Here is a 22,248-nt window from a genome sequence, read left to right as displayed (position 1 = left end):
TCAAGCATACATAGTTGTAAGGTTAAGAACACATTGTTGAGACTTTCAGACAATAATTCATCGAAAGACTTTGAACAGCAGAAATTAGTTCATCAATAGAGTTAGGTGCTTCTTGATGCTGGAGTGATTGAATGGCTCTAAAATACCCAAGATCAAGAACATTCATATCAGGGCTATTAGGCGGTTGAAATGATAAACGAACATCAAAACCTTCTCTTGTGGCAGCTTCTATGAACTCAACATCCATTGGATCAATAAGTGGTTTTGCATTATCTTGTTGGATGAAGATAGGGTTGATAACACCACTTTGTGGCTATTTAGCACGAATTACAGGCAAAACATTTTCAATTAAGACCTTCTATACACTTCCTTGGTCACTAATAGGATAGGCTTTGTTTCAAGAGTACCAGCAACATGATTTTTGCAATTCCTTTTAGCTGGTTCTTTGAAGGCAAAAGGAAATATTCCAATTTTTCCATCAAAATGCTTGTTTCTAGAACAATCAAAGCGAGGTCGAGCAATTGCAGCTAGAAACATAACCTTAACAATAAACTTTTTACTCCTACAAGTCCTCATAGGGTGTTCTTCTTTAGGATGCAGGTAGTATTTCTCAGACTCTTTATTCATATAAAATCACTTTTCATCGATATGAACCATATTGAACATGTTTTGAAAACAGGTGCATCATTAAGACTCTCTTGTTGAAGTAGTGACAAACAAAATTTGAGTCTAACCAATTTATTGTCATTAGTAAGGTGAGGCTTTAATGCATTTGAATGTGGTTTGATAACACCTTTGTTTATTCGTCGATGAAGAGTGGACTTGGAAACTTTCATTTTGGTTGATAGAGAACGAATATTTGTTCGACACTTTAGAAGTATTTCCATGATAGTGCTGAAGTCTATCTCTACCCTCTTGCGTCCTGCCCTTTTAGGAAACCTGGGAGAGATGTCAACCGAACCTTCATTAATGATTGAAGACTTTGCTCTTCCCAAATTCTTTGCACTATTCTCATGCTGATTTTGAATTGAGTTGCAATAACTTTGGTTACTCCTCTTTCTAGTTGCCCACCATAACTATATTGCAATAATGCTTCAAATATGGCTTGCCTTTGCTGATTTGTCAACTTTTTCCTAGAGATTTCATAAATTTGAAAACTATGATTATCCATGTTCACTGTGGAATACTATCAAACAGAATATGTGCAATAGACAAATCTCTCTATAATCTCATTATATAGAGTATAAAGACGTCAGAATTATCAGCTTCCAAACTCTCTTTATAAGAAACGTGAGAACAAAAATGTTTAATAAAATGCATCTACATATTTTCAATGAACCGCCAAATTTCAAGCAAAAAAAGGAGTAATAACAAATGGCGCCAAATAAAAGATTAGCTAAATTATGTTAAGTTTCAAGATTATCTACTTCAAATTGATCAAAATATCATAAAACAAAACAAAAATAAAAATGATAAGCACCAACAAAGTGATAGACGGAATTGTAGAAATCTTACCTTTTTCCATTGTCAATCTTCTGGAGCTTATCTTGTTGATTTTATGAAACCCAAATAGATAGAGAAATAGCTAGAGTTGCAAACGGTTATGTGTTTTACTTTAACTTGTATTTGTCTTTTAGTCAAAGTGACTAAATGGCAATATAAGTGGTCCCCAACAGCTTGTTGTTTTACTCCGTAAACAGCAAAGGATACGATTGGAAGAGTCAGATAAGTGTGTCCCCATAATGCTACTGTACATAAAAAGTATGTTTCCCAAAAAACGTCCCAAATTTTGGGATGGAGGTAGTAAAACTTAACAGTTTGATTAGGGAAAAGGCTAAATAGAAACATTCTTAGTCTGCACCATTAATTCACTAGTGTTCACATCATATTTAGTAAGATACATAAACTTTAGAATAACATAAAAATTCAGAAAAATGAAAACATATAAACCATTATATAGTACGTGTAATGTGCTTTAAGTAAAAATCCATGCAAATGCCTACCATTAAAAAACAATTTCAAAACTTAGTTCATGAATAGTCATTGGTATGTGTATACACTGTCAGAAAAAAACTGGATTATTGACCGAATTAGAATTAAATTCGAAACTTTTGAAATCAGAAAAGTGGAAAACGAAAAGGGAATCGGGGTTTTCATTTTAAATCTATGAATTTGGCTCGAATTTAGGAATATGTTTTGTCAAAACAGAATTTCCTATTTCAAATTCACAATGCAAAATCGGAAATCGAATACCTCATTCAATTTCAAATTTGTATGTTATATATATATATATATGTATATCTAATATAAAATTTATATTACATAATAATACTCTAACTAATAATTATATTATATGACAATACAATAATAAGCCTTAATAAGTCTTAGAATTTCTTGTTGTAAAACTTATAATACAAAAATTAGAAATACAAAACAAAACTCCTAAAAGGCAAAAAGAACAAAACTAATTCCCAAACCTTCGGCTGACCCTGTTGTCCAAACCTAATTCTAGCTTTCCTTCACCGTCTTGTAAGCTGCAGCCGAGCTTCAGTCTTCATTTTCAAGCCCTCACCATTCACTCTCTCAGTCTCTGTTACTCACTCTCTTGCTGGCTAGGTCACTGCATCTTGTATTTGCCCTCTCCAGTCTTCACTCTCATGGTTTCAAGCATACATGCCGGCTTCACCATCGTCTCCATTCACCATTTGCTCGAACGAGTCTCTGGGGTCCGACTAGCCATTAATGACAACAACGTCAGCAAGGTACCACTCTAGAGTCCAGACTCTAGTACTTTATAGCCTTTAAATTTCCTGAATTAATTTACTTGAATTAATAGCCAGAAGTTCACATAATTCTTCAGTAAAGGGTTCTGACTCCAAATTGTTAGGAAATTGGCTTAGTTTTTCTTAGGTAGATTTCTTGTTTTGTGTGGAAGTAATTAGTTTTCTAATTGGTTTTAGTTACTTGAAGTAGTAGTCAAGGAATTTTCTATTTAGTTTAGGATTAGAAGTTATTTTCTATTCTGTACAAGTCTAGGAATTAGAATTGGTTTCCTATTGTTATTTGAGTTTTGGCCAAATAATGTTCCCTATAAGTAGGTGGGTTGGCATACTACACAAGAGACACACAAGAGCACACAAGGGCATCATGTAGCCTTATACATGGGATGTGAGAGAGGGTTTTTGGAAGATGAGAGATGGTATACAAGGGTTGGGATTGGGTTCAACATGTATTATTGTATAAGGTTTTCCTCTCATAATAAAGAACAGGTTTCTCTCCGTGGACGTAGGATCAATGGTGAAGTTGAATCACGTTAAATATTGTGTGTCGTTTATCTTTTATACTTGTAGCTTGTTTATCATTAAATTGTTGTGTACTTGATATCTCAATAGTTGTTTGTTCCGTGCCTAGATCCTAACACAAATATGCGACATCTAATAATCTTACCAATGAGCTTAGTCGCATTAATGGCATCCTAAAGGAAATGGCAGAAAGTGATAATCTTGACTTGAATGGAATGGCAAAAACGATGAAAGACAAGTATGATAAGTATTGGGAAAGAGTGGAAAAAATGAACATGTTGATTTTTATTGTTTACATGCTTGATCCTAGGACAAAATTTGAGTATTTTGAGTTCATTGCTTGTAAAATGTATGGTGACACTGAGGGTGCTGTTGTGGCTCACCTACCAAGGATGCAATGTATGAGTTGTTTGCTGAGTACAAGAGACTCAATACTCCTACTGGGTCAACTATTATTTCCCAATCCTCCACTTCTTCACTTCCTAGTGAATCTGAAAATTGCATCTCTTCCTTTGATAGAGATACCTCCTTTGATCTCTTCCAATCCTTTGATAGAGATACCTCCAAAAAGATGAATGATAGATATAAAATGGAGTTCAAGAAAATAAAAGTAGAACTTGGAGGAAAGAATGCTAAATCTGAACTTGACAAATATTTGAGTGAGGATTGTGAGGATGATGATCCCGAGTTGGATATCTTGAATTGATGGAAGGGTAATAGTTTTTTATTTTCAATACTTTCGAAAATGGCTAGTGATGTGTTGGCTATCCCAATCTCTGTAGTTGCTTCTGAATCTGCCTTTAGTATCGAGGGATGTGTTCTTGACCAATTTAGAAGTTCTTTAATTTCAAGAATTGTGCAAGCCTTGATATGTGTTCAAGATTGGCTTCGAGCATCGAAAATGGAGTTGAGTGTAGAAGAAAAATTGGTGGACCTTGAGAAATTTAAATCTGGTAAATTATCTACTTTATTATTTAGAAACTTGAAATATTTTTTCAATTCATAAATGCTATTAAGGTACTTCATTCTTTTTTTCTTTCTCGAATAACAGGTTTGGTCAAGGGAGGTGTAGAACCCACGATTGTTGATCTTTGAGTCCTCAAATAGTGATTTGGAGTATAGAAATTGGAGTTTTGACTGTCTAGGCCTATTCCTTGATCCCTTGGAAGTTGCAAATATGGAATGTTATTTTACACTTGTAGTTTATTTGGAATAGTTGCTGCCTTATTTATATCAAATTTGGGCTAGAATTGTTGTTGATATTTGTGATATTTGACATTTGATGTTTGTTTCTATTTCAACTTTAGACTGTAATAACTAGTGAGTGAATGTTAAGTTTGTAATGACTAGATTGTGAGGAATGGCTGTATTTCATTTTCATATGACTCTAGTTGTGACTTGTGTGAAGTTGTTTTGAAGTGGTCAATCGGTTGCCCTATGTCAAGTTTAGTTTATGTCTATGTTTCTATGTTTCAAATCAAGTAACAACAGATAACAAGTCCTAAATTCAGTGTTTATTGAATTCCGAATTGATTCAAAAACGAATTCAAATTCGAAACTAGTGAAATCGAAATTGAAATCGATCGAAATTTCAAATGCCTAAATTTCTAAAAATTCTGAATTCAAATTTCCAAATTACCCAATTCGAATTCGTTGCATACCCCTAACTGTCACTTTTGTTATTCATTCAAAGTTGACAGTATATACACTGTTAGTGTAGGAACGATTAATCCTTTATGAGTAAAATTTGTATACACTAATAGTATATATACTATTACTATTGGATCTATGACACATGTACAAAAAGTTGGTATCTAGTGGTTTCATTAATAGCATGAGACATTTTGAGTATCCTTATCAGTGCAATGGAGAATTCCTATTATTACGGTGGCTTTAGAATTTGCATTCAATATTGAACTATAACACTATCTTACTATAGAATATAGAGGTTTGATATACGCTAAGGATCAATTATATAGTGAAGGAACTACAGATTTGTATCATTGATAACTTTATTGAGATTCTAGAAATTTGTACTAAAAATCATAGGGTTAAATGCACTAAACCTCTTTGAACTTTACTCTTTGTTGTGCTTTACCCTCTTTAACTCATTAAACAAACTCCTTGCCCCTAGTTGATATTTAAGACAGAAGTGCCCTTAGTATTTTATTTTGTTTCTGTATTTCCTTTTTTTTTCCACTACTTTTTTATTTTTTATTTTTTAACAATTTTATTTTTTTCACTTTTCTCATGTTATTATTTTGTTTCACTTTCCTATTAGTATTACTAATTTCTGTGCTTATTATAATATAGTAATTATCTTCTGCTTATAATTTCATTCTTTTTTATTTACACTATTAGAAAATTCAAGACAAACTATGTAGTATAAAACACTGATATATGCCTATCATAATCAAAAAGTGTATATTACTAGCAATTTGCCTATTTAAAAAAATATTAGCAAACTAGAACTTTAAATTAATTAATATTTAAAAGTATACTAAAAAAATTAAAGTAACTAAATGTTTGTTTACTTTATTTTTATATATATTGAGTAACCACTATGTTATTACAATATGAATTTATTACTATTGTTATTAAAAATTAATTTATTCTAACTTTGGATGCATTGATTTAAATAATATATGAAATAGTCTATGTACACAAACAACATATACTTTGTTATAACATGGACCTTGTGATCATTATTACTTTCAATAATAAAAAGTAAAAAAGATAGAAATAAATAATGAATAAGTTTAAGAAGATTAAAATTAATATATAAATAATAATAGTAAAGAGAAGAAAGTACTTGATTATATGAGAAAAGGGAGAAAAATTAGAAAATATAAAGAAGCGTGACCAGTAAAAAAAGGGCAAAAAATAGGAAAAAGAAATAAAAATAAAAATAATATGGAATGAGCACTTTTATCCTAAAATATAAAGTGAGGAGTAAAGTACCTATTTATTGAGTTGAGGTAAAGTTCAACTAAGGGTAAAATTTAGGGGAATTTAACGCTTTTAACCCAAAATCACATGATCTTCTAGAAATTTGTACTAAAATTCACATGACTAAAGTTGTAAAACAAACTGAGCTACTTGGACACGGCTAGCTTCGATTCTATAAGCTCGACCTTAGCTAGTTCGTTGAAATAAAAGAGCCGAGTTTGAGCACCAAATGAGTCTTGAATATTAAATGAATCAAATTTGGCTCACGGGTAGCTTGTTTGGGCTCACACCAAGGACAGATAAGTTGTTTCAAAATCATGGGTTTGTTATTAGACAACTTAATTCATCATAAATAATATATTACCAGATAACAATAATTGGGAAATGATTAATCATTGCATACTGAGTATGATTTCTTTTTTTCACCCTAAAATTAGAACCAAGGCATATTATACTTTTAAGCACATTTCTGCTTAAGTTTATTCAACTTTGTGAGAGCTTTTTTTTCCAATGTTTTGAAAATCAGATTGGATAGACCAACTCGACTAGTTGAATTGCAAATCAGCCATGCTTTTGATCTGGATTAATGATTAACCCAAAATTTGAATCGCTCAAACCTAGTCAAGAACTGATTGAAGATTCAACTGGATTTCACTAATTATATATATATATTAAAAATTTTAGTTTTATTCAAAATTTTTAATGCTAAAATAAATAAAAATGATTAAATCTTTGAACCAGGGTTGAAATAATTGAATTGGCCGAACAACAAACTGAAAGCTCTACCAATTCACTCTCCGCTCTAGATTTAAAAATATTGATTTTTGTTTTTGGTGTTAAATGAGCTAAACTCAATCTAGATCTTGAGTTTGGGGTTTTAAATAAGAGTTAATCTTGTATACATGATAGCATCTATAATATATATAAAGGGAGAGAAAGGAGTTTGAGGTAAATATTTATTCACTTTTATTTTTGCCCTTATGAAATCTACATTTATTTTGGTCCATATAAAACTACATTTGCTTTAATTACTCATACACATGTTGTCAAGATAACTACTTATGAGCATTTTTTCCTTTTAACTATTTAAGGATATGTTTTCAATGTAACTAGCCCTAAGCATTAAAAGTACCAGAATTATTTTATAAAAAAAATTCAAAGTTTAAAATTGGTTTCAGCAATGAACATTTTATATAAAATATATTACCACAAATATTAAGGTTAATTGCATTTTGCACCCTTGAACTATCATCGAATTGCAGTGTGCACCTCAAACTTTTAAACACATTTATCCCGCCTTAGCTTCATTTGTATTTATGCTTTTCTCTATCAGTCACTTATTATCTCTCTTAGACTCTCAAATGCTGCTCTTTTAGCAAAAAATAAAAAAAGAAGGCATTATTAGATCTTACTGTGTCCGAATAGCTTGATCGACTGGCAAGACAAGGGCTAAGAAAGAGTAGTGTTGAAATCAAAGGACAAATCCTTCTTATTCGAAGTTGAAATAGGTAATACAATTTTTCGATTTCATGCATGGTGTTTGCATGAAGCTAATGCTTTGGATTCTTTTATTGTGTTGTGAATCTGGACATATGTGTTGGGAATATTCATTATGTTTGATCTTATTGTGAGATGGTAATGAGGCAGAACAATGGAAGTGTGGCTAAAGTTGAGGTTCAAAGAACAATACCTACTGCACCTACACATTTTCAGAGAATGTTCATTATGTTTGATGCACAAAAAAAGAGTATTTTTGGCTAGGTGTAGACCTGTCATAGGCTTGGAGCATGTCCCTTGAAGTGACCATTTGGAAGGCAATTAATTGCTGCAGTGAGTAGAGATGCAAACAACCAAATGTATCCACTTGCCATGGCTATAGTAGAAGTTGAATGTAAAGATTCTTGGATGTGGTTTCTCAGGTTGATGATTGATATACTTGGAAGACCAGAAGATATGGGGTGGGTATTTATATCAGATATGCAGAAGGTAATACCACTCATTCAATTTTTTTTAAAATATTTTGCTACTACTGGTTTTCTTAATTCTGTGAGTATTCAATTTTTTAGGGACTTGTTGAGACTTTCAATGAAATCATGCCTAGACCAGAACATAGGTTCTACATCAAACACTTATATGCAACTTTTAAACTATTGTATAAACAAAATGACTTGAAGAAACTACTCTGGCTTGCTGCATCAGCATATACTATGGAGGAATTCAAGAAACATATGAATATTTTGAAGAATACAAATCAAGTTGCCTATGACTGGTTGATGAAGATTTCTTCAAACACATGGGCTAGATCTCACTTCTCATGCAGGCCCAAGTGTGATTTATTAAGCAACAATGTATGTGAGTTTTTCAACTAGTTTATTAAAGAATCAAGGGATAAACCTATACTCATAATGATGGAAGTGATCAGGAGGCAACAGATGAAAAGGTTTCAAGAGAAAAATGAGCCATTTACTATATTTATTGGTGACATTTGTCCTAGGATTATGGAGAAAATTGAGAAGACAAGACTCGGAGCAACTACATGTGATGTTACACTTGCTGGCAAAGAGATCTTTGAGGTTGTAATTGGAGTTGAAAATTCCATTGTTGACATTAGGAAGAGATCTTATACTTGTAGAAAATATGATTTAACTGGAATACCATGTGTTCACGTAGCTGCAGTTCTTATACATATGAACGTTAATATTCTAGAATATGTTCATCCCTGGTATAGTAGACATGCATAGGGACTGACATATCAGCATATGATCATACCTATTTTAGATGAAAACATGTTGGTTGAAGATGAATATGATCCTATTATGCCGCCCTTTAAACCTGGTAGGTCAAAAAAGTCACGAAAGAAAGCACCAGATGAGTTGAAAAGTGCTACTTCAATTAGTAGGCATTATGAATAAGCAAAATGTGGTAACTATGGTGCACATGGACACAATAAGAGAAGATGCAAAGAACCTCGAAAACAGGTTAAGTCTTTTAATACACCCACTTTATTTTGTCATAATATGTTCTCATCATACTTTAATTTCAAACTATTTGTCTTTTGCTTGGTTAGGATGCTAACAAAGGGAAGAAATCAGGTATTGCTGCTAATTGGAAGGACAAAGGTAAGCAAAAATCATAGAAACTAGAGTTGCAATAATTGACATTCCTTTCACCTATGCTAGAGGTAGAGGTTCAACCAGAGGAGTAAATATAGGTAGGGGTGTTTGAAGAGGAAGGGGAAGAATAAGTGGAGGAGGTAATCCTCTTGGTCCTGATGGATTGTCATTCACCGGTGAATTCCCTATAAGTAGGAAAAGAGAAAGCTCATATGGTATAAGAAGAAATTATTCAAGACCTGGAAATAAAAAAACCAACCAAAATACTCCTGCTTGTCTAAGTCAACCAAGGACCTTACAACCAACCCAGAATGTAGCAACTCAAGGTCCCAACTAGGTGCAAATCAGTCCAACTCTACAACTTCAATATACCCTTACCCAGTCCAACTATTTCAGCCTCCTCAACCAACTTCAAATACACAGGTATTTGGTTACTTAAATATATCATGTTAAAGGTCAATACAAAAATGATATCATTTCTGATTTTAATTTACATTCATTTGAACTATACAGGTCATTATAAGGCGAACAAGGTTTCGGGGAGCAATGTTCAGGCAAACTCCAGTTTCTAGTGGCAATTTAGGACAAAGAACTGAAGTTGGAACAAGTTCTAGTCAAGTATCTAGTAACATTACACCTTCCTACAAGGGACCATCTCAATCCAACTCAGAACATGTTGCTTTCTAAGCATTTTCGTTGATTGTTCTGAAGATTTTTTGTGGTTACAATTTGTTGTTTTTTGTTTAGGATTTCGATTTTGTGTGGGAACTTATGATCCCTATTTATGTTATCTACTATGCTAGTTTTATTGCTAAAAATATGATGGATTAGTATGCTTTTGATTTAGTATTTAGCTGTTGGATTGCTATAAATAATGATTGATTTGAATACTTTTACTACGTTTGGATGGCTTATGGTGCCTCGACAGGTTCTTTCTTACAGCATTTAGTCCTCTGTTAATTGTAGAATGAAAAGTCAGTGGGAAATTTCACTGAGAAATGATCAACTTAGGATCTATAAGTTGGAAGTTTTTAAGAACTGTTCAAGTCTCATATAGACATTTTCAGAATAAAAAGGAGGACGGCAGGAGGAGAATGTAGCGTGCTTCCTTTCCAAGCATTAGTAGTAGCAAGATATGCTACAATAACTCTTCCAAAAAACAAGATTAAGCAATAATTTGACTAATCACTTGAAATGATATGCAAACACTTCTCTAACACTTCAATCGTTTTTGACAGCAACTTACATGATTGCATAAAAGGACATAGCATCGAACAATGTGAAATAGGAGCCAAGGATTGGGTCGAAATCCAAGAGAGAGATCTTCACAGAAAATTCGAGAAAAGGACAGTAAAGATGAGATAACAATGAATTTAAATCAGCCATCATTTGCCAAATATGATAGGTCTAGGCATTACTAGATGGTCCAAGGTCCTAGTTAATCTGTATAGTAGACAATTGTTAGATGAACTATAGATGTAGGATATTCCTATACTGTCTTTTAGAATTAATTCAATGTTGTACATTCCAACCTACAATAGAGAATGTTAATTGAATACATCACAATTCACTGCATTGAGGAAAATATAATAAATGATATTGGTAGATGGCAAGATTTCAGAGTATAAACACATGGTTCTCCCTGGTGGCCAATTTCCTAAAAGTTTAGATGTGTAATTTCTGGACAGCTTTTATGAGCAAGACATTCTAGTCAATTGTTGGCCTTGATTTCTGTAGCTAAACTTGAATTGTAAAGAGTTCCTTGAAATCTATCACAATATTTTTTCTTCTATACTGAACCTAGATAATTGTCATAGACTAGTTATCTTAAGGGTAAAATACACTAAACCCCCTTGTGGTTTGGGTTATTATCATAAAACCTCATTATTGTTTGAAAACCCCCAAAGAACCCCCTTGTAGTTTGGACTAATTTGGGCAATGAACGGAAATCGTCCAATTTGACGGAAAATATGAAATTCCTATATTAACCTTGTTTCAACCTATACTAAAAGTTAGTTCAAGATTTAAATAAGATTTTAAAAACTTTCTCACTTCATTTGTGAATAAAGAAACATTAAGTGGCTCATTTGAAAATTTCAAAACTTATCATCTTCTCCAAATCTCCACTTTTTCCTTCGACAACAGTAGAACAGCCACCAATTACCATAGCCACCATTCAACTGAAAATCCAAATCAAGACAATACCCAAATTTTACTTTCTTAATTTTCTCAAATCTTGCATATTCATGGAGGAATTTATTACTGTTATCATCCCATCTCAAAAAACTCCATGAAGGAGCAAAATATACTACTCCACTTTAGTAGCATACAACACATCCCCCATGGTAGGCCTATGTACCCCGTAGTCTGCCAAGCATTTCTCCGCTGTCTCCCCAAATTTTTTCAAAGAGGCTGGTCTTATTTGACCTCTACGATGCGGATCTATAATCTGCTCAAGCAGCCCCTTCTTCTGCCATTCCAGTGCCCATTAACCTAAATTTACTTGCTCTCGGGATAACAATGAATCCACGCCAGGCCTAGCACAGAGAACCTCAAATAGCATGACCCCGAATGAGTAAACATCTAACTTGTTTGTAAGCTGCTGCTTGCAAAAATACTCTGGATCAAGGTAGCCAAAACTTCCTTTTACACCTGTGCTTACATGGGTCTCATTCAGACATGGGCCAGACCTTGATAGTCCAAAATCTGCAACCTTAGCAACATAACTCTCATCAAGCAAAATGTTTGTTGATTTGATGTCACGATGAATGATCCCTTACGCCGAACCTGTATGAAGATAGTGGATGCCATTAATTCTTTGTCAAAGGATTTTCTGGTGCTCAATCTTCCTGCTTGCTGTTTCTTTCTCAGTCTTTCAAAGTCAAAATTTTTTTTGTTTTTTTTTTCCTTTTCGCAGCTCGAAGAAAGTTACTGCTCACACACTTCCATTTCTGCTTTCTGGTTTGCTGCACCAGTAGATGGGAGAGAGAGGGAAAAGAAATAGAGAAGGAAAGAAGAAAAAAGGAAAAGTAAGATTAACAAAGGTTGGTGTTGATTTTGCTTCAGTTTTTCTACTCCAAATGGTTTAGGAGAAAGAAGAAAAAGGAAGAACAAGGGAAAAAAAAGAAAAGAAAAGAAAACATAAAATTACCACATTACTCTTGATGTATTGTTATCACACTCGCTTGTCAAGCGTGTGTAATTCACTTTCCGTCAAATTGGACGATTTCCGTTCATTGCCCAAATTAGTCCAAACCACGAGGGGGTTCTTTGGGGGTTTTTAAATAATGAGGAGGTTTTATGATAATAACCCAAACCACAAGGGGGTTTAGTGTATTTTACCCTTATCTTAACTATTTAGCATCTTGGACTTAACGCATTGATACATGATACTTAATGGACTCATTTTAAGTTTATAGGATAAAATAAAGAGAATTTGGATTCACTTGTATAACATTGATAGAATTTGGAATGTATCTTCATTGCATATAAAGGTAACAAATACTGGTCCATGATCAATGATCATAGTACCACTTCCTGTAAACCATCGGATGACAACACTCTTGTCTTGCAAGATAAAATTGATTTTGAGAATTTTAGGAGGCCTCCTAGAAACTCCCATCACTATATTGCGATAATTTGTTCCATCATTAATGATGCACCAATTATTATTTGATGAAGTACAAAGTAGCCGCACCTTTAGATGTAATTGCTGCAAGATGAGGAAAGTTTTACGTTAATTTGGGAAGATAGATTAAGGATGAACATAGGATTTTGATATTTGGACAGGAATGATTATCAGATAAAGAAGGGCATTTTGGGGACAAAAATAAACCAAGGGTTCAAAATGTCTTTTCATTATTTTTGGATTGGATGATTCTGGTTGAATTTGATGGAAATTTGTTTTCATGTGGTGATCTGCAAAAGATGGATAATTGAAGGCACTAGATTGCTGCAATTAAAAGTTCGGGGTACACACTGCAATTCGCTGATAGTTCGAGAGTGCAAAATGCAATTAACCCTAAATATTATGTAGTTCTTTATTACACGCATCAAATGTGCATTTAGCACTAGTATATAATAGTGTGTATAGATGCATATCACATGTGTACAATGTGAAATTGAAATTAAAATTAAATTAAGTGACACGCATCTATATTCATTAATTTAGGATTTTTATCACTTTACCCCCTTAAACTATACCCCAACTATTAGTTTAGTCCTTAACGTTAACTTTTAGTCACTTAACTCCTTGTACTAACGGTCAAGCAAGATGGATTCATGAGAAAAGACATGTTTAGATCCAACTTAATTATGAATGGACAAATATGCCTATGAAACCCTAAAAAAGAAATTTCATTCTCAAAAATGCCCTATATGAAGTGGCGGGACGACAAAACAAAAAAATCGAAACCACTTTTCTAATTTCTTCTTCGTCATTAGCAACCCAAACTCTCTCCATTCTCCCTCATAGAAACCCTAGAAAGAAATCAAGTGTTTGACGATGGATCAACAGACAAAATCAAGGAAATCAAGCTTGAATGACTTGAAGCGAAAATTTGAACTAATAATGTCCGGTTCCCAATTCCTTAATGTGTGAGAATTGCTTCAATTTGGAAAAACTCGCATGTTCTTATACTTTGGAAAATTATGAAAAGAAAAGGACCACTAGGGAAAATTTTTTACTAATATATCACTTGAGAACAAATAGAGCTTATAATAGAATAATGATAAAATTTTCTAAGATTGTCTTTGCGGAATGACGTGCAAATAGGTTATGAAATTCCACACTTCAATATCATCATATTTGCAATGTCTTGAATAAGGTATTGCACAAAATAAGAAATTTTGATAATAATTTAATAAAATAGAAGAGAGAAAAGCCTTCTAATCCTTGTTTTATAGTTAAAGCACGAGGGGAGGGTATTTTTGTCATAAAAGTTTTCACAAAACTTTTAGTTAGTTAGCGGGGCAATTTTTAAGTGGGTTAATGGTCAATTATCTACTTTGACTTAACGATGGACTTAAGTGACTAAAAATTAATGTTAGGGACTAAACTAATAGTTGGGGTATAATTTAAGGGACTAAACTGATAAAAACTCATTAATTTATACACGATTAGTGTTTACAATATTAACCATTTAAATAGATCAAATTAAAATACAATTGTGTGATTCGCTAGATGAATGAGCCAACCTTGACTTGACATATGAGATAAGTTAGATAAAATACAAACTAAAAATTTATTTGAAATAATTACTGTAACACTTTTTATATTATAATATATGTGAAATAAAAAATATAAAAAGGTGTCTGGGAGGAATGTTCGTGATGCAAGCAAAGAATTCTTGTGCAAATAATGCCGGTAGAAACATATTTTTGTGCATAACCCAAAACGAATTTAAAAATACTAAATTCCAAAATGAATTAAAAAATTACTCTAATTCTACGTAATTTGATTCGATTCTATTCTCCAAAAAATGCCATTCACCACCCACTGAGAAGGAATATAAAAACTGCAGAAAACAGCATCAACTTAGCGTTGTCTCCCGGCATAATTCCAGCTCTGATAATATTCCTTTCTTCTTCGTTTGTCAACTCCAAAAATGGCGATCAATCCTCATATGGAAGGGAAGCCGCTGAGGCAGATGTCGGAGGCCTTCAAAGCCCTGTCCGATAGTCTGAATTCCCAAAATAGCCTCGATGAAGCCCACCTCGGAGTCGGTCCCTTCTCCCAGGCTTGCTCTCTCGTCTCCCCTCTCTTTCGTTGTCTTGGAATCGCTTTCAAGTTTGCGGAAATGGACTATGTCGCCAAAGTATAGTGCCCTTTTAATCCCACTGTCTTTTTATTATTGTAATGTTTCACGTTAATTTGGTTTTTTGTTCACTGGGATTTCTTTTGGGTTCAATTGGTTCTTTTTAAGAGAATTGTTGTGGAAAAGAAGGGATTTTTGTTATCTTGGTCTGTAATTGAATGCAGTTTAATTAAATAAAAAATGTCGAATTGATCATAGTTTGTTTGCCTGTTGTTTGAATAGATACATAGAGATACAATACTTGAGCAATTGAGGTCAAATTTTATGTCTTTTGTATGCGATTTAATTGATGAAAAACTCTGAAATGCCGAATATGATTGTAAAGAGAAAGAATGGGTACTCTTCAGTACAAGCTGAATTTGGCATTAACATGGACACTTGGCTGATTATCAGAATGGCGAAAGAGAAAAAGAAAGAAGTCTTTTCTTATCACTGAAGTGGGGTTGTGTGGAATGTGTAAGATGAAAGTGATATGGCATCAGTAATTTTCTGCATACAAGCTATAGGCTCAAAAGTGTCATACTTCAACTGATTGATTACAGTCTGTTATATTCGCGTTGAATTACAATGCCGCACTGCATTTGTGTTTTACTTTTTGTTCTTTAATGGCATTACATTGCCTTATGTTTGCTTATATTAAGAAGGCATTACATTGCCTTCTTTAAATGGAGGGGCATATTTGAATTGCTAACGAATGTTATTTGAATTGTCAAGTTCTTTCTTTCTGTTCATGTTCGTATCTGTGTTTAATTTTATCGGGATGTTCTTAATGTATCTGCTTTTTACATTTTGACATTTGTGATGGAAGAAGTTTTTCATTATTTTTCTTGATTTGGGTTAGTGAAATGCACAAACACATTGTCATGAATTTCTGTTGAAAGTTAGTTTTATAATTCAATTTTTGGTGTTGGACAATAGGTGGATGATCTGGCAGAGACATCTAAATCAGTTGCAACTTTACAAGTCATGATGGAGAGGGACATCGAAGCAAATTGTGTCAGGAAGGCAGGAAGTCATACTAGGAACTTGTTAAGAGTGAAGCGCGGACTGGATATGGTCAAAGTTTTATTTGAACAGATTTTATCATCAGAGTATGTTCGCTTTCTGTAGAAATTTTTTTGAAATCATAAATTCAATATGATGATTAGAAAAATACATAAACTAATGCTAGGATAACACCTCTCATATGATGTTTTGTTGAAGTTGATGTTATCTGATATTGATCATAGTGTGATTGTTTAAGCTAGATAGTTGAAGATGACCAGAATAAGATAGTACGAGAAACACATTGAGTATGGTGTTTCTTGTTTTTTCACTGATATGACATGAAATCATTTATTGGAAAATAATAAGTCTATGCGCTGAATCAGACATATATGGACTAGTGTTGAATGAACACCCTATGCAATTTTTTAATTTCAGAGAATTTTTTTGCATGAAAAAAAAGGTCGAAAAGAACTTGTGGGGATTTGTTTTGAACTAGAGCATTTTTAGTTTGTAAAGGTTATGGCCTTTTCCATAAGGCCATCTTTGGTTAACACAAAAAGTGTAATCCAAAGAGCTGCTCACACTTTGTTAAAGTAGTGTATTCTTTTCTTTTGTTTGAAAAGAAAAGCAGCTTCTCAGTGATGCACCAGCTGCCAAGGTATAGAACATCTATCATGAGCTTATTTCCTAGCAACTTGTAATTATTACAGATGTGTGCTTGTGCAAATGTTATAGTTGCTTATATTGTGATTTGTTGGGATTTTGTTCAACCTGTGACAGTTTGAAGTTTGATAAAGTGGAAGTTGATCTTTGTTTGTTTATAGTGTTTCTTTTTATCGCTGATTGACTGGAGAAAGAGAGCTCTGACCAATTTGGTTTGCAAGTTACTTAGTTATAGTGAAATTTTTTGTGGAAGATATAGTTGGTGTTCATTACATGTATTATGTATTTTTGTTGTCAAACTACTAGTTGAAAGACCAGTACTGATAGTATCTACAAAAGTTGTATACATGACCTATTATTGTAGGTTGTGTAGATCTCAAGAAATTAGTCCATATAGCTTTTGTTAAATTGCTTTAAATCTTGGTGTTTGAGCTTCATAATTACTAGAAATGGAGGATCTTTTGTGATCTTAATGATTTTTAGGATCTTGAAAAATGGAGGAGGAATCAAGAAGTCTGGTTTTGCATACTTGGGTGGGAATGCTATTAGTCTTGCAAGTCAGAAGAACCTAACTATTCAGAATTTGTTGCATTGGCAATGTCATTCCAATGAACCATTGCTCATAAATAGCAATCCAGAGCTTGGAAGGGCTGAAATCTTGCATTTTTAAAAAAATTAAGCAATTTGTTGCTTTCAATGGTGCATATGATATCTTCACCTGACGAAGGAGGTTTTAGACAAATGACTGAAACTGTGGCTTCACCGACTGCTTGAGGTTGTGAAATTAGTACAGGTGGAAGCTGGACTGCATTTACATGTTTCTTAGACTGTTAGAGGACTGTTACAAGAAATTAAGACATACAAGACAGATCTATTAACTAATAGTTTGTCACTTTTTGGTAAGATTTGATGTCAGAAGGCACATGAATGTCTCAGTCGCTTGTCTTTGCAATTTGATATGGAATATGATGTTTCAGTTGCATCGTATCACTCAAGAAATTCTGTGTTAATTCGACACTTGATTTCTTTGGTTATTGCAAAATTTTGATGTCAAACAGTATTTTGGATGGAGAGGTTCCAAGATTGCTCGGTATTCCACTTCATACTTGAATGCCATGCAAAAGTATCCTTAGGAAAACGTGATGGGTGTTTTAGGTAAATTAAAGTTAGCCTTTGTGTAATCATTACCTGCTAGTTCTGATTTTCTAGGTTCTTCCCTGTAAAAGGGCATAATGAGTAGGCAGGATGAACTGGGAGAATTTCTTGAGGACATTGCTAGGAGTTGGTATTTCTTTGTGATTTTGAGGATATTGATTCTAAAGTGGAGTCTGTGAGCGAACATTTTATAGATCTACAATAGATAAATAGTGGAAGTTCTGGAGTGGCTTAGCTTCAGTTTTGGCGCTCAAATATGTGCATATGGTAGAATTCTTTGTTTTTTCCTTTCTATTGGTATTGAGATACTGCTAAATGACATATACTGAGGTATACGGAATGTTTGTATTGAACTTATTCAAGATTATTTTTTGAAATACTCCCTTGCATACTTCATTTGTATCATGAGAAAATTGTATCCATGCCTGCTCATGGAATTTTCTTGCTGAAGATAGAAAATGAAGCTATTAAGCTTCCACAACAGTACGAGCTACATGTTATGTTAATCTTCTTCTTTGTTTTTCTCTTGCTGTATCCTTTTTCTGAATGAAGGGGAAATGTGTAAGAGGGTGCTTGGACAAACTCAGCAAATTGATCTCCTTACTGTGTGTTTCCATGTTGGTCATGGAAACGCATATACATAATGTTATTTTTGTTATTTTTTCTCAGTTTGTTGATAGAATTTTTATCTTACATAGAACATTTGCAGTCATTTTCTGGATTACGGTTAATGGTGACCAGAGGTTTGATTGTTTTGTACTTAACCAAATTGAATTCATTTTGCATGTGCGGGATAAGGATGTTTGTCATGATTAAATGGCTCATGTGTTTTGTGAACTTTCAAGTTGTTGAAGTTTCAATAATGAGGGAAGATTACTATTGATATCTGGGATATGGAGTTATGGGGATTAGTTTTACCTCTGACAGTTCAAGTGCGGAAGTTTAGGAAAATTTAAACCAGAACTCACCATGTAAATCAGAGTAAGTGATCCTAAAATTGTTCTACAGTAACCTTAAGCAAGGTTAAGGTATTTGTGTTCAATTAAGAAAGAATACCTGCAGTGTTGTGTAGGAGAAGTGGTAAGTAAGAAAGTAAATGTGTTTGCTCACAGAATCTTAGTTCCACCTGATTAGTTTTTATTTAGCAGTTGAGTGAAAGAAAAATATCTGGTAAATGATAATACATGCATCTGTTTTCCTGTTATTGTGCCCAAATTACTCTGCCCAAGTTACTCTTATATTTACTTAATAGTACGAAGTAAGGAATTTATTATCAAATGATATGAGTTTTACTCCATTTCTTTCTAAGGAGATACTTGTTATGAATTTCATTAGAACTTAAAAATATTCTCTTGTGATGTTTATTTTTCATAATTTCTATTAATTAATTCTAAAATTTGAAAACCCAATATTGGCAGTGGAAATTCCCTGAAGGATCCAGCTTCAACAGCTTATGCACAGGTATTTGCTCCATACCATGCATGGGCTATTAGGAAAGCTGTGGCGGCGGGGATGTATGCACTTCCTACAAGGGCTCAACTACTGAAGAAACTCAATGAAGATGGTGAGTTTGTAATTCATATCTTAACTTCTGTGCTGGCACCATACTCGGCAAAAATGTGAAATGCATTTTAGCTTATTTCCACCGATACTGTATGTGGAATTTGGTGACTTGTCAAATTGTCCTGCTGTCTGATGTTGACTAATTGTGAATTCATTTGGCTAGTCAAACTGAACTAGGTTTGGCCATGTAATGTGTTTTACACATTTGGTTCCTGACCTTGTTTGCCTCATTCTGTTAGTTCACCCTGTGGAATTTTTCTGAAGTCAATTAGTTGGCTATAAACCTGTATGTGGAGGTCTAGGTAATGAATTTTGTTTTTGCTGGAGGGGTGATAACCATGGAAAAAAAGGGGACAATGCTATCACTATTAGAACTGACTTCACACTAGTGGATTAGACTGTATAATTTATACATGATAAGATCATTTGTGCAAGCGCCAAATTGTCAATGCACTATTGGTCTGCACACTCCAACTAACATGACCAGATATTCAAATTCCCCTTGATTTTTTTCCTTAAGCATAGAATTGATGTTCTGTTGCAGATGCTTCTTCATTGACACTTATATCACTTTTCAGTATCTGTTTAACGGCAATGTTTTGGTATTCTTGTTTTCAGAAATCTCAGCAAAGACAAAGATGCAAATTTATATAGACTCAGTTGCCCCTATCATCTTGTACGTTGACAAACTCTTCACATCTCGAGATCTGGGTATAGATTGGTAAATTTTTGTATGTACCACATTTTTTGTTTGTGTCTCAAATGGAAGCTTTACCATACTTGTCATATATCCTTTGTTTGACATAAGCATGCCAGCAATTAGCTTGTTACCATCTCCTTCTTCTTAGACTTGGATTACTGAACCAAGATAATCAATTTGAGTGAATAATGTTAGTGATGCTCCATTACAAAAGGTTCTATTGTTCCCACCTGGCAGTATGAATCGCCCCAGGAGTCGAAGATCTTAGAACCATTTCTTCTGAACTGATTTTCTCATTGTTGAGCTGTCCCTAGGGTTTGTCTTTGTTTGAAATAATGGCATTGTTGTCAAGTCATTCTGAGGCAAGCGGAGACCCTTGCGCCATTTTAACAAACAGCTGTTAACGAGAAATCAACAGGAAATCGTAGCGTGTAAATTACCGAAAGCAGGGATCATTGTCTTGGTTTTGTCACGAAAGAAAGTCTTGTTTGACGGTTGGGAAAATGACCATCTATTGTGGAATGTGTGTGTATTTTCTGCCCTGTTCATGTTTCATTGAAAGTGTAATAAGGGAAGAATAGAAGAAGACAGTATTTCGGTTTGTATGGATTACCCATGAAGATCCATTTATAGTTACTTTATGTGTAGAGACATTAAGCAATTAATTACATTGCTTTCCTAGGATTTTGTTCTATATTCAAGTTACCTTTTGTATCTAGCCTCTAGAATTTAGTATTATTTACTAGGTAATTTTTTTTAAAATTTTTTATATTCTTAAGACTAGTCAAGTTGTTAGACATTAGAGATTCACGGATTTCGTTTTTGTTAAGAACGGGTGGCTTGTCAGCAAGAACTAGGACTTTGCAATTGAGCCCAAAGATGTAGTCATTAGTTAGCTGTTGAAATTTCCAAGTGTTAGCTACGATATTCATGATCGAGCCCAAAAGATAAAGTGATGCGGAGGATAGTGAGGCTAGTCGCCTGTTGAAACAAGTTGACAAAAGGGGTCCAACGTAGTCGCTTGATCAAACCATGGCTCAAGATCAGCAAGCTACAAGTAAATATCAAAAAACTACCGTGGTTTGATAAATGTTCAATTTAACATCCTCTGATCTGAAAATTTACATTATAACTCTTTGTGATTTCGACTAAATTAAAATTTGGACAAAAAACATCCAATCTATTGATTGTATGTGAAATATCAATATTGTCTCTACCATATGTGAAATGTTTTCATTTAATTTTCAATTTAGTCGAAACCGCAAAGAACTATAGTGTAGTTTTTCAAATTAGAAGAAGTTAAATTGAACATTCGACAAGCATAGGGAGTTCATTTATATAGGGACAATATTAATATTTCACGTATAACCGGTAGATTGGATGCTTTACGTTCAATTTTTGATTTAGTTGAAACCACAGGCAACTATAGTATAGGTTTTTAAATCAAAGGGAGTGAAATTGAACATTCGGTAAACCACAAGAAATTTTTTGGTATTTTACCCTTTTTGTTATGTAAAAAAGGTGAAGGGTCTATACTCTATAGACCGTGCATTGCAGAATTGAAGTAAATTTAAGGCTTGGCCGCTTGGGCTACTGATTTAGTACATAAGTGACGGATGCTTGCAGCACAAAACTAACATCTGATGAAGAAAATTCCCAATGATGACATTTTATATTGGTTTTGCATCTCTTTTAAAAAGAACAAAGGCATTTTGTTTGCTGTGACTATTTGTGACCATGGCCATATCACAGTATAATTGCCCAAAAAAACAAAAGAAAACAATAAGAAAAATACAATATAACTGCGCAAAAGTTTTTGGTGAGAATACCAAATATCAGCCACCAAAGACTACTAGTCAGTGAAGTACTAAAAGTTGTAGAATGAAGAGCATAAACACTACTAGCCAAAAGCCAAAAGGGCAGTGGAAGTGCAATAAGCTGGGAATTGATGAAAATAGAGAAGGCAAACGTGCAACGTACTTAAGAAGTAGGAAAACCCA

The 22,248-nt window shown here is 33.6% G+C and overlaps 1 protein-coding gene across 1 annotated transcript; it reads left to right on the top strand.

The window, feature by feature from the left end:
- The first annotated feature begins 14,844 nt into the window (after positions 1-14,844).
- LOC113709361 (accelerated cell death 11) lies at positions 14,845-20,966 on the top strand. The gene is made up of 4 exons (XM_027232107.1): positions 14,845-15,180; positions 16,099-16,271; positions 19,404-19,549; positions 20,167-20,966. Exons 1-4 carry the CDS (start codon positions 14,971-14,973, stop codon positions 20,271-20,273), a joined length of 636 nt encoding a protein of 211 aa, XP_027087908.1. The 5' UTR covers positions 14,845-14,970; the 3' UTR covers positions 20,274-20,966.
- The last annotated feature ends 1,282 nt before the right edge of the window (positions 20,967-22,248 follow it).

This window comes from Coffea arabica, chromosome 9e (assembly GCF_036785885.1).
Source record: "Coffea arabica cultivar ET-39 chromosome 9e, Coffea Arabica ET-39 HiFi, whole genome shotgun sequence".
Taxonomy (NCBI): Eukaryota; Viridiplantae; Streptophyta; class Magnoliopsida; order Gentianales; family Rubiaceae; genus Coffea; species Coffea arabica.
Note: the sequence above shows the minus strand (reverse complement) of the source record. Positions and strands in the feature narration are given on the sequence as shown.

Excerpts from the sequence above, each read along its gene's own strand:
- LOC113709361 (XM_027232107.1), top strand. The coding sequence starts at position 14,971 with ATGGCGATCAATCCTCATATGGAAGGGAAGCCGCTGAGGCAGATGTCG. Across the intron at positions 16,272-19,403 it reads GAACAGATTTTATCATCAGA|TGGAAATTCCCTGAAGGATC; the intron begins GTATGTTCGCTT and ends CAATATTGGCAG. Across the intron at positions 19,550-20,166 it reads GAAGAAACTCAATGAAGATG|AAATCTCAGCAAAGACAAAG; the intron begins GTGAGTTTGTAA and ends TCTTGTTTTCAG.